We start from the raw sequence: 12,322 nt of genomic DNA, 5'->3' as shown, positions 1-12,322 counted from the left end.
AAGTAATATAAATGGATGCATAGTGCTGCTATAATCAAAGGGAGCAGGACTGCTAGTACTATCAATGGATGCACAATGTTGGTGTAATAAAAGGGCCGTGACATTTTTTTTTTTTGCTTGTGTGTACTATGCACCCTGCACTAATGATTTCCACATACATAGAGTTCCAAGATAGAGCAACCTTTGGAGTGCTGGTGAAAATAGATTGGACACCACTGCATTTCTGACACTTAAAACAGCAAGAGTCCTTTTCACTTTACATAGAAAAAAATAGTTTATTGAAATGTAGAGTCATTAAAATATATTTTCAAATGTTATGTAGAAAACGAACACCCAAAGATAAAACAAGAAAATCCAGTAAATACAAGAAATAAAGAATGTGGGAAGTACAATTGAAAAGGTTTGAAGGTATCTGTAGCCATATATATTTTGTGCGCATGTGTATAATATATATATATATTTTTTTTTTAATTAGCAAATGAAAACATAATTACTTTAAAATTATGAGAATGCAAGTTTCAATTACCTGAAATTCAGTTAAACACCCAAAATTATACACAGTATATTACACAGCATTCCCAGGTGTTCGTCATGGTATTTTCATATACACTGTGGAGCCAGAGTCATAGGTTCACTGTGTAATACACGTAAATTATTCCTTCCTGGTCACAAATAAAATATGTGAGCTTCAGGTGGCTGTTCGTATAGCTCCTACCAATGCACAGTGTTACCATAAAGAGCAGGGTTTCAGGAAGCCCTCACAATGGAGTTTCATTCCTAAACTAGAAGGCCTCTCCCGGGACCCTTTCCTTTACTTTGTAATGGCTGCTTCAAGAGAATCAGTGGCTGCCACACTCTGAGCCCTGAAGGTGCAGGAAACGTGGAGTTGCCCGTTTAAAAAACACATTTTTACATTGAAAACAGACTGAATTTTATCCTGCAGCTCAGTCTTCTCCTTACACTGTAACCGCAAGATAAGGTAAGATGCTCTCCAGACCTCTATCCAATGGGGAGGATAGCTTAGGGGAGCAACTCCATTTGTGTTGTATTCTTTAATCAAGTAAATACAATGCAGCATTGTCATATAATGTCTTTAAAACAAACAAAAAAAATCATATTGGTTCAAAACACACAAGAGACTTCCACAACAGCCAAGCATCATCCAAAGCCAACAGGTCCATCACATAGCCCATTAACATTGCTGCTTTCGGCAAAAGTCACCTTAATGTTGGTTTTGACATTGACTCGTGTGGACTTATAATGTGATATTTGATTGTATTGTATTCTGTTTTTTTGCTTCATAAACAAATTACAACAGTAAACTATTTAGCCTTGCTCTATATTCCACAAGGTATGTTTCCTCAAAACATGCTCTTTTTATGGGAACATGGTGCATTGAGGAGATCTAAAAAACAGCCCCCTGAAATCCACATCCTACATTTGTGAACATCAAGAAATAAAACAAGTGCATCGCCCAGTGAACCAATGTAACAATTACATCTGATGATTGGGACTTGCAGGAGATTCTACTGTTCTATTGAAATTCAACAATGGAAGCTCCATTTATATATTAATTTTAAAAAAAGGCCAAAATATACTGTATATTAAAATATAATGAGGAACATATGAATATCTAGGAGTACCATATAATATACGGTTTCTTACTTGTCTATGTTGTCCAAAATGGTATTCCATCACGTATTTGGCTTGCCCTAGGCCCCAGTTCATTCTCTTTTGCTGTTTTCATCCGTAATTCCCACCATTCACCAATACATAATCTTCCAGCAAAGCAGATATTATTGTTAAATAACATGCAAATACTTGATAGAAAAATTATCACAATCGTTTTCATTCAATGTCTTCTCAAAATATTTAAGCAAAGAATAGGGCAATGTGTTACCCTGAACCTAGTTGCTTTTTTTTAAATTTATTTTGTTTTTTGGCTATTTGTCAGTAAGAATCTAAATGGGTCTTGGTCAACCAAAGTTGTATTACCTATCAGCCATAAACATTGATTATCAAGGTAATGATAGAATTAGCAGTGTACATTTGAAAATCAACAAATTTGAACAAAATCTCTCTATGACATAGGGCTAACAATTATTTACTGGGGTATGTACAATTCTAAAATGTTTTTACTTACATAAATAAATATGAATTGGGAGATGACGCTACTTGGCTTTCATGCATTCTTTTTTACCCACAGTCGTGTTTAACATTTCGGGCATATCCCACTAGCTTTTGATTCAACATGAAAACGTCCAAAAACCAAGATTTAAACATAAAACAGTAAGGGGTAAATGTATTAAGCTCCGGGTTCTTCAACACCCGCGAGTTTGGAGTCTTCGGCGTTTAAATTTAAAGCGCGCTGCCTTGTAAAGGGAAACTTCCCTTTACAAGGCAGCGCCGCTTTAAATTTAAACGCCGAAGACGCCGAACTCGCGGGTGTTGAAGAACCCGGAGCTTAATACATTTATCCCTAAGTGTCATTTGCCATTTCTCTTTCTGTAATTGCAATTTTATCCATATGTCTTGGTGAAAACCTATGTTCATGGAACACTTGTACAGAGTAAAAGAGCAAGGGAAGATTGCAAGCTTTCAAGAACACATCTGTATTTGGCAAAAAGACCTAAGTAGTCTAAAAAATATTACATCTTAATGTTGCTCAGGCAGTCAATGCAGATCCAGTAAACTTCCATCTCCTTAGTGGTAACTCACAATGTAAGATCACGACTGTAAACAGCTGTGTTATCACAGCTCAGCTTGTAGCTTATAAGGTGAAGCTGGTAAACGTGCTGCTGCTAGTTGTGAAATACACAATACAGGATCTTCATAGCAGATATCACAACAAAGTCCCCCTGCTGCTTACTCTTCAGCATCATGATTTCCATCATCTCTCTGATCTCTGATCTTGATGTAGGAGTCTCCCTCAGGATTGAATGTTCCCATTTTAATGTTATGTTTCTCAAGTAGTTTTTGTGCTGCCAGTTTACCTTGTGTTTCCTGAGAATATAAGAATGGGAGAGTTATTTACCAAAACAGCAAACACTGCACTAAACTAACTGACAATGTGCCAACAGCCACCAGATTACTGCAGTTAATATTTCAAACATTAAATAATCTACCTCTTGAAACAAGCTACAAATACCACTCTTCCTTCACATGTATTGCTACACTAACACCAAAATCTGTCTGATAAAGCTGCAAACGGAGCAGAAGTTATCCCAAAATCATCTATCCAATTCATCTTAATATAATTTACACATAGGTAGTAACACGGCCTGCGCACTATTACCGATATTACAGTAATAGTGCACATTATTACCGTTAATACAGTAACCTTTAACGCTGGTTCTTGCTTGCAGCTCATGGAGCCGTGAACAGAAATCAGGGTTAAAATGACCGTATTAATGGTAATACAAGTAACACTGCGTTGAGCGTGACCGAAATGAAAAATTAGAATATAGTTTACCAAATTGTGCTGTGATAGATCAGTTTCTGCGAACTAATAGCTCAAGATAACTTCTTTAACTAATAATGTCTTCTTTAGAAAACACGGACAATATTGGAGAACTTAAACTTTTTGAAACACATTTACCGTATATACTCGTGTATAAGCCGAGTTTTTCAGCATACTTTTGTATGCTGAAAAAGGGCACTCGGCTTATACACGGGTGAAGTTACCGTGTCCGGTCCCTCGGCTTCAACTTCTGCATATGCGTTCCAACACAAAAAGTTGGGCATTTGGAACGCAAACTTGCGTTCGAAATGCCGAACTTCCTGTTGTCGTTCCACTGCCGGGTAAGCGTCTCTCTCTCTCCCTCTCTCTCCTTTTTTTTTAATTTACAGTGCAATTACATAATGAACAAACAATACAGCCACCATGTTCATACATTTATATCCCTACCCCTTATATACCCCTTTATTTAGGTTAGGTTGTACCCAATGCCAATGATTTTATAATCATTTATGAATGTTCCTTGTCATCTACTGTTATTTATGGTTTAGCTAAAAATGATTTCATAGATTGAACCTATCATTTTTATTTAGGTTTTTAAATTAGCGCTCTTTTCCACCCTAGGCTTATACTCCCAGTTTTATGTAGTAAAATTAGGTGCCTCGGCTTATATTCGGGTCGACTTATACTCGAGTATATACGGTAAATCCATCAGTAAATAAAATTCAATATAAAAAATTATTTTAAATCAGTAGGACATTACGGGGGGAATTCAATTGACAGCGGTTTTCACTAATTTTAGAGCAGGTTAACTTTACCAGATATTCAAATAAATTTTTAACGCACCATTTTTTTTTGCACATACAGTCCTATTGCGGACAAATAGAATATCCATTGAAAGTACAGCGAGGGAGGGAGAAGCGTTAAAGCTATTCAATTGTTTTTTAACACCGCGCGGTAAACTGTTAATCTCCAGTTTTATCTCGCACCTCTCATGGCTGTGCAAAAAATTTAAATCATAAGAAAACTATTTGAAATCATGTAATAATGTAAAAAAAAAAAACATAATTTATCAGTAATGTATAACATAAGAAAGGTGATTTTCTTTTACAAAAAGCATGCAAAAAATTTCATAAAATAAACACACTAATCACTAATATATTTATGTATGTTATATGTACTAATATGGATGTACTAATGTGTTTTGTCATGGTATAGTAAAAAAAAGTTAAATAAAACAATATAGCAAAAAAAAAAAAAAAAAAGTACTATATGTAGATATTATAAAATAGAAAGGTTGTGTAGTGCAAAACAAATGTATGCCAAGGCATTATTTTTTATTCTAGATGATGCAAGCACCAGTGATTAATGCGCGGGGGCTGACTTACCTGTTTTAGAATTGAATTGCACGATTTTGTACGTGGCGGTAGCTAAAAACAGTCGCACCAGCGGGTCAAAACCCGCGCGGTCAATTGAATTCCCCCACTACAAGTCCAAATGACAAAGACAGTCACTAACTCTTAGCCCAAGTGGCCCAATTTGACAGGTAAGCCATGGCATAATTAACCTGCTTTATAAGACCAGCACCAATTTATTTTAGGGTTCCATTTCCCTGAATAGTGTCTCAACACACTGTGCTTGATGTTCACATATATGTGCTCATTATAAAAAGCTTGGCTTACTTCATAACTTTGCTTCTGTGCAATCTGAAGACATAGGGATTCCTCAAGTGGTAGTAACTGGGCTGGTAAGTGATGAAGTGGTGGAAGTCTAGCTGCTGTGATATCATCCAGATGCTTCCTATCATATATCCTTCTCTCTTCCACAGACATTCTAAGTGCGCTCTCTCCTGGTGACTGATTAGGAGTTGAGCCGTTTGAGTTCGATGCAAACCTGAAAATGAAAATAAAACTGGGTGACATATACTAAATGGTCTATTGTGGAAAATCAAATAACCTCTTGTTACACTATCATCATTACCATTTATTTATATAGCACCACCAACTAAGCAGCGCTGTACAGAGAATATTTGTCATTCACATTGGTCCCTGACCCATTGGAGCTTACAGTCTAAATTCCCTAACACACACAGGCTAGGGTTAATTTTGTCAGCAACCAATTAACCTATCAGTATGTTTTTGGAGTGTAAGAGGAAACCAGAGCACCCTGAGGAAACCCAAGCAAACACAGCAGAACATACTGGCACACAGATAAGACCCTGCTTGGGATTCGAACTCACGACCACAGTGCTGTGAGGCACAGTGCTAACCACTATATTATATGTAATGGAAGTTTATTTCACATAGCTCCTTCTGCTAATCAAAACTACAAGGTCAACACGTATTTCAATCTGTGCTTATACTATTTACCATTCTTGTCTAAAAAGGAAGTGATTGGGTATCAACTTATTAGTATAAGTGCAAGCAGCAGCCACTTTTCCACAAATGTAATACTACATTCAACAATCAATAACACATCTGACTTATACAACAGTCTTGTATTTAAATAATATTTATACCTGTTGGTTCTGAATTTTTCATTTTTCTGAATTGGGTTTTTCTCCCTCCTCTCTACAACTTCAATGTAATGAGATTTCTTTGATGCAGTGGTGACAATGTAGGAACTGTTTTTTTCTTTAGCAGAAGTCTCTGAAGTGCCTTTATTTATCTCTTCCCCACTGTCTGTAATACTGATCATCTTTAAGCTATTTACCAAATCATTGGTTGTATTCTCAGCTGTATCAGAGTCAATTTTACAAGTCTCTTGATTTGTGTTCAGTGGTACGGAAGAGCTACTTATTTCATGTGTATGGTTTGTTTCAGCAGCGTTAGCACCAATGCTTGTACTTTCAGTGTGCCAAGTCACAGCTGTTGGCGCCTGTGCCATCTTATCCTGGGACACTGCTGTAATGTGGGTGCTCTCTTTTGTATTACGTTGCTTTTCTTGAAATTCTAAAGCGAATGCTGAAAGTAGATCTGTCCTGTTTTTTAATCGGTTATGTTCGGCAATAGCAATTCTGACTTTTTCAGTATAATCCAAAATCTTTTTTCCTCGGTCTGGCAATTTAGCAATAAATTTTCTACAAAAAGAAAAATACAAACATAATGCATATGATGTTGCAAGTGATAAATAAAATATATAATACTACTCAAAGAAATTGTCAAAGAAAAAAATACCAGTAGGTAATTATTTTGTGTGATCTTGAACCATCATAGACTAGGGTTGTAAAGTGTACAGTTTTTGCCCAGCACGTAAGGTTTCAGGATGATTTTGTCTAGCATTCTGTCATCCTTACAACAAATACTTGATCATTCATACACAAGGCACTTGTTATGCTATTGCTGTATATTCACTTAAGCTGCATTCAATGAAGCTTGAGCAGCAGCTAATATAGGGATCCTCAATCCCTATAAAAAATGCACTGTTAGCATACATGAACACTTTTACAAACACCTGTCACTACAAGCTATGCGCTGCATTTCAGAGTGAAATGAGAGGGTACTTACCAGAGGAGTGAATTATCCATATTAAATCAGCTGCTACTACTCTCGCTCCTAATCTGAACCTCATCTCATTGTAACTTGTGCTTCACAACTGTGCAAACTGTTTTTTTTTTAAACATATCGAACAGGAATTTTGTATCTATTGTTCTAACCGGTGTTAGGCTGCTGATCAGTGAAGCATAGTTTATGACATCATTCTGGCCTGGTTCTCATCTAGGCTTACTAAAACTAAGAGGACTTTTTTTTCTTCTAAATAATTTATATTACATTCTTAACTGAAATTGCACAAAGAGACAAAAAAAAACAACATAGCAAAAAAGGATAAACCAACCAAGAGGAGGGAGGGGGAGGGGAATGGGTAGTGATGATGTAGAGAGCTCACATAAGGTCCCTGGCATTGTAATAAAGAACAGTAGGGCAAAACGAGTGATTGAGAGGACAGAAATAAAGGAAAGGGTCAAGGAAGCTGTTAGTAAATTAGCAGAGATGTAACTAGCTTGTATTCAACCCAACAATGTACTTAGAGTTTTCCTCACAAGGTTTAAGAAAGGCACAGTTAAATGACAAAGTTGAACTACAGACAAATTGTTTTCTCTATTTCCCTACTTTACCCTAGAGATGAGCGGGCTCGGATTCCGCTAATCCGAGCCCACCCGAACAGTGCGGATCCGAGCACTGTTCGGATATTTCCGGCGGGCAAAAAATTGAAAACGAGGCTCTGTCGTCCAAGTCTCGCGAGGGGTGGGAGGGAGGGCCCAGAACAATTCCATCTTGTACCTCTTTTTTTGGCATTATGTGCTCAAGCTAACTCGGTGCAACCTTTTGGCCTAAAAACAATATTGTGAGGTGTTCAGAATAGACTGGAAATTAGTGGAAATGATTGTTATTGAATGTTATTGAGGTTAATAATAGCGTAGGAGTGGAAAAAAAACCCACAAAACTGGTTTTTAGCACTTTTTATGTTTTTTTCTAAATAAATCCGAATCCAAAACCTTAAATCTGAACCAAAACCTTTAATCAGGCGTTTTGCAAAACAAATCCGAACCCAAAACCTCAAGCAAATCCGAATCCAAAACACGAGACACCAAAAGTGGCCGGTGCACATCCCTACTTTACTCCCGTCCCTGTCAAGAATTCATGGCCAGCATGGTGGCTAAGTGGTTAGCACTTCTGCTTCACAGCACTGGGGTCACGAGTTCAATTCCTGACCATGGCCTTATCTGTGTGGAGTTTGTATGTTCTCCCCATGTTTGCGTGAGTTTCCTCTGGGTGCTCCGGTTTCCTCCCACACTTCAAAAACATACTAGTAGGTTAATTGGCTGCTATCAAAATTGACACTAGTCTCTCTCTCTGTCTGTGTATGTTAGGGAATTTAGACTGTAAGCTCCAATGGGGCAGGGACTGTTGTGAATGAGTTCTCTGTACAGAGCTGCGGAATCAGTGTGGCTATATAAATAAATGATGATGATAATAATCCCCTCTCCAATCTCTACCATTATTGAACTGCATTGCTTTTGCACCGTTCTACCAAACATTCCGTAACTAACGTAACTTACTGTAATTTTTTTACCACTTATCGCATTGCTAATTACTGATTACATTGGCACGGTTATACCTTCCTTGTCACAATCCTTCAACACTACCTAGGCCCAGACACCACCATGACCCCCCTGCACCATCTGGACATTACCCAAATACACCTCAGCACCATCTGGACCCACCAGGACTCCGTACTATCTAGGCCCCTGCAATATCATGGTCACATCTAGGCCTCTACATTATGGCCTCAGTATCTTGCAGACCTCTGCACCATAGTGAGCCCACTATGCTTTTTTTCCCATTTGCTCATTTTGCCTCTCACCATCCCTGTCCTTAAGAATGTAAGCTGTAACAAGCAGAGTCCTCCACCCTATATATTATGTATGTACTTTTTGTCTCATGTCTCCCAATCTCTGTCCCTGTTTTGACTTATGCTAAGTTGTTTTGTATACTGTGCAATACATCCATGCATTTATTATTCTGGTTATCTGTATACGTTGTTTTTATCTGTGAGTTTTGTTGTGTTCTAACCCCATATTTAGGGCACTGCACACACCATGTGGAACCTTATAGATAAAAAGATATTATTTACCAACCAATAAAGATGCGGTGCGCACAGCTAAGGCTGAAAATACGATAGGTGCATGGCGCACACACACCTATGTATATGTATATAGTGATGTAGCCCTTACAAGAAAAAAATATCACTTACAATTGTTAAAATTAGAACAAATGAAGTGAAATTAAAAAACAAAACCAAAGGAGAGCAGAAATACTTGAAGCTGAACACAATAGTGCAAATATGTTCATGTGCTTTCTACTATCTCTGGCGTTCTTCCGTATACTCTTTGGTTTTCACCTATGCAGAAGGAGCCAATCATAGCACAGGTAAATCTGGAGCAGGGAGGCGAGAATCTTTTTTAAGACTCTATGGGAGAAAATCAATTCACTAGACATCACGGCTTCACTCATTTCCAAATAATACGGTACCCGAACATCACAGATATTCTTGTGCACCTATATGGTATGAGAGGAAAAATCTATGATGTTACACCGCTGCAGAGCACCTTCACGATTATGGAGGCACTGCGTGGAACATAGCGTGGAACATAGCGGGGAACTGAATTCCCCTGTATGTATGAAAGACGAAAATATCTGTACCTGAAAGTAAAAGATGTCCATACAAAATGTGTATTTTACATTAACAATGACTAACACAGAACTGTCAAGTTCTGGAGAAACTCATTTCCACAGGAACTGGAAAACGTTGAGTCTTCTTAACTTACACTTTGGAGATTTGAAAGAATATGATGCTTATTGCAATGTATTGATTAAAGCTGATTGAATAGCTGCCATGGCTCCTCCAATCAGGTTTAACGATCTATTACTCTGAGAAGTAGTCATTTAAACTCCTCCAGGACGTTGGCACTGGACAAGGGACCTCTGCCAATACAAAGAGAGAGGAGATTCTCTGGAAATGCAAAGGACCTGGATATGGACCTACAAAAGTCATGTCACTTGGGTGGGATGAGGGAGCTTAATTTGTAAAATAAAAGGGATGTGTAGATATTTTTTTAAATGATTAACAGATTCTTAAAATACTATGAGCTCACTCAATGCTGGGGTTATTTCTAATAAACAAGTTAAGTATATAAAAACCCCTGTAAATAATATCTGTAGAACAGTGACAATGTCATCACTTCCTTGTTCATAAGGGAAACATGGTTCATAAAATAAAAGAACACTCCAAAATGACAGTTAATAGAGATATTAGACACAGACCGATTTCTGTGACCTGTGCAAATACACTCGGCCTGTAGCCTTGTGCTTAATGTTCATAGAACCTTTTAGTAACCAGTAATGTCAGTAAGATGTACATAAACATCTGGGGGGGGGGAGATAGATAGATAGATAGATATGAGAACTAGAGACAAAAAAAGCTATTGTTAACCATAACAACCAGTGAGGTTTCTAGTCTATTGCCGTCTTCCAGTCCCTCAGTTACAACACATCTTACTTATTATCCAGCAGCTTCTCCTGTCTCTCCAGGATCTCCATCAGTTCCTCAATGCTCCTCCCGTGAAGCTCGCCCACGGAGCCTGACTTCCCGCGATCTACCGGAGCAGACATGATATTTCACTGTACTCTTGTCCTAAAGCATATAAGATACATTATTACTAAAGCGACACACTGAGCATCGCCATGACAGCGCGTCACGTTCAAAACACCAAAACTTTATTCATAGAGAGGCAAAGTAACAAAACACGCATGTGTCAACTCTAACAACTGCAGGTAGAACGTGTGTGCAGTAGAGCATCTGCAGTACCCGAAAATGAGTATTTCCATGCATTAACATAGTGCAATCGGTAAGATAAACGGAAATATATCAATGTGCACATTTCCAAGCTATCGCAGGCTGCGATAATTTTTGGGAGATTATTACTGTCCAGGTTATATATATTCTATAATATATTTTATTTAATATGGTTATATATGTGTGTATGTAAGCACATGCGTATGCACATTTTTGGCATATCTTTTTTTGCGTTGTGTTAAATAGAAAATATATTTATTTTATTATTTGGATCATTAGATTTTTTGGAAGATTGGAAAAGGTTGGAGTCATTAGCATATGCATGAGGAAACAGGATACGTTTTTTAATTGACATCTATCAGCACGGCAAAATCATGAAAGAAAATATAGGTGGATAAGATTGGTTCTGGTCAGATAAATAAAACAACCATCTCATTTACTCATTATTGTGCACATTTGCATGCATGTAAATATGTGTGCGTATATAAAGGAAATGTATATATTTTTTCATATATGGATAAGTAGTTTAGTTATGCCTTTGTATAACTTTATATTATATGTTTTTAAATTTGTAATTCTGATTGATGTATGGATTTATTATGGTAATAATATATGTATTATATATTCCTGTATTTAAGAGGAGGGTCCTTTCATATTTTATGTTAGCGTTATAATAAACCACACCCATAGGCCCTTTAAATAGGGGCTGTGTCCTGAAATAGATCAGCTTTGAGAAAGTCCTGGGACTGACAGGACGAAATGCGTTAGCTGTTTATCAGAGTTGTGGGCGTCTATGTTTTGCACTGCAAGCACCTTCATTTAAGCGGAACTATTATACATTTCCCTCATATCCACCAGAATCTTAAAAATGACACCTACTGGACGTGACTGTGAGTGATGAAATAAAACTATACCCACGTGTCTGCGATTGTGCCTAGAAGTATAGATACAATGTGCACCATTTCTTAATCACTCCGGAGTGTAAACCATTACTTCAAATCGGTTAGAAGTCTGTCTTTTATTATCTATTGATTCTGGATGTATTTTCAAGTATTAAGTTCATTTTGTCACTCACCAATAAACATGCGATTATTGTAGTTCCAACACAAAAAGATATTTGATTGCAAAATATAGCAGGATTTACAGTAAGCCATCATAATGCATAAAAGATTTTACAATAAAGCAGGAAAGTATAAAAACACTGAATATATTAAATTTTTGTTTGCGCTTCCCCTGGGCCCAGATGAAGATACAGTCATGTTGTCTGTTGTCAGGAAGAGAGGGGGAGGGGGGGGGAATGGCCCAGAGAAGCTTGCTTATATGCAGCTTCTGTTAACAAAAAACCCCCACTGATGATGTCACTATCATCACCACCGTTTATTTAGCGCCACTGATTCCGCAGCGCTGTACACTATGTACACAGATAACACTTAGAGAGCACTTCATTGGTCCAGAGGTAACGTTAATGTTTCAGTTGTCTGCTGGTCATAGGTCAGGTCAAAGGATTCC

At 37.5% G+C, this 12,322-nt stretch overlaps 1 protein-coding gene across 1 annotated transcript; it reads right to left on the bottom strand.

Moving 5' to 3' along the window:
* Positions 1-255: 255 nt before the first annotated feature.
* POLR2M (RNA polymerase II subunit M) lies at positions 256-10,712 on the bottom strand. Its single transcript, XM_075208060.1, has 4 exons — positions 10,517-10,712; positions 5,976-6,536; positions 5,140-5,350; positions 256-3,003 (listed from the first exon to the last, which is right to left on the bottom strand). Exons 1-4 carry the CDS (start codon positions 10,627-10,629, stop codon positions 2,866-2,868), a joined length of 1,023 nt encoding a protein of 340 aa, XP_075064161.1. The 5' UTR covers positions 10,630-10,712; the 3' UTR covers positions 256-2,865.
* Positions 10,713-12,322: the final 1,610 nt, after the last annotated feature.

This window comes from Mixophyes fleayi, chromosome 4 (genome assembly GCF_038048845.1).
Source record: "Mixophyes fleayi isolate aMixFle1 chromosome 4, aMixFle1.hap1, whole genome shotgun sequence".
Lineage (NCBI taxonomy): Eukaryota > Metazoa > Chordata > Amphibia > Anura > Limnodynastidae > Mixophyes > Mixophyes fleayi.
Note: the sequence above shows the minus strand (reverse complement) of the source record. Positions and strands in the feature narration are given on the sequence as shown.

Coding starts and splice junctions, on each gene's coding strand:
- POLR2M (XM_075208060.1), bottom strand. CDS start 10,629: ATGTCTGCTCCGGTAGATCGCGGGAAGTCAGGCTCCGTGGGCGAGCTT. Junction 6,537..10,516: donor GAGAAGCTGCTGGATAATAA/GTAAGATGTGTT, acceptor TTCTTTTTGTAG/AAAATTTATTGCTAAATTGC. Junction 3,004..5,139: donor CACAGAAGCAAAGTTATGAA/GTAAGCCAAGCT, acceptor TTATATTCTCAG/GAAACACAAGGTAAACTGGC.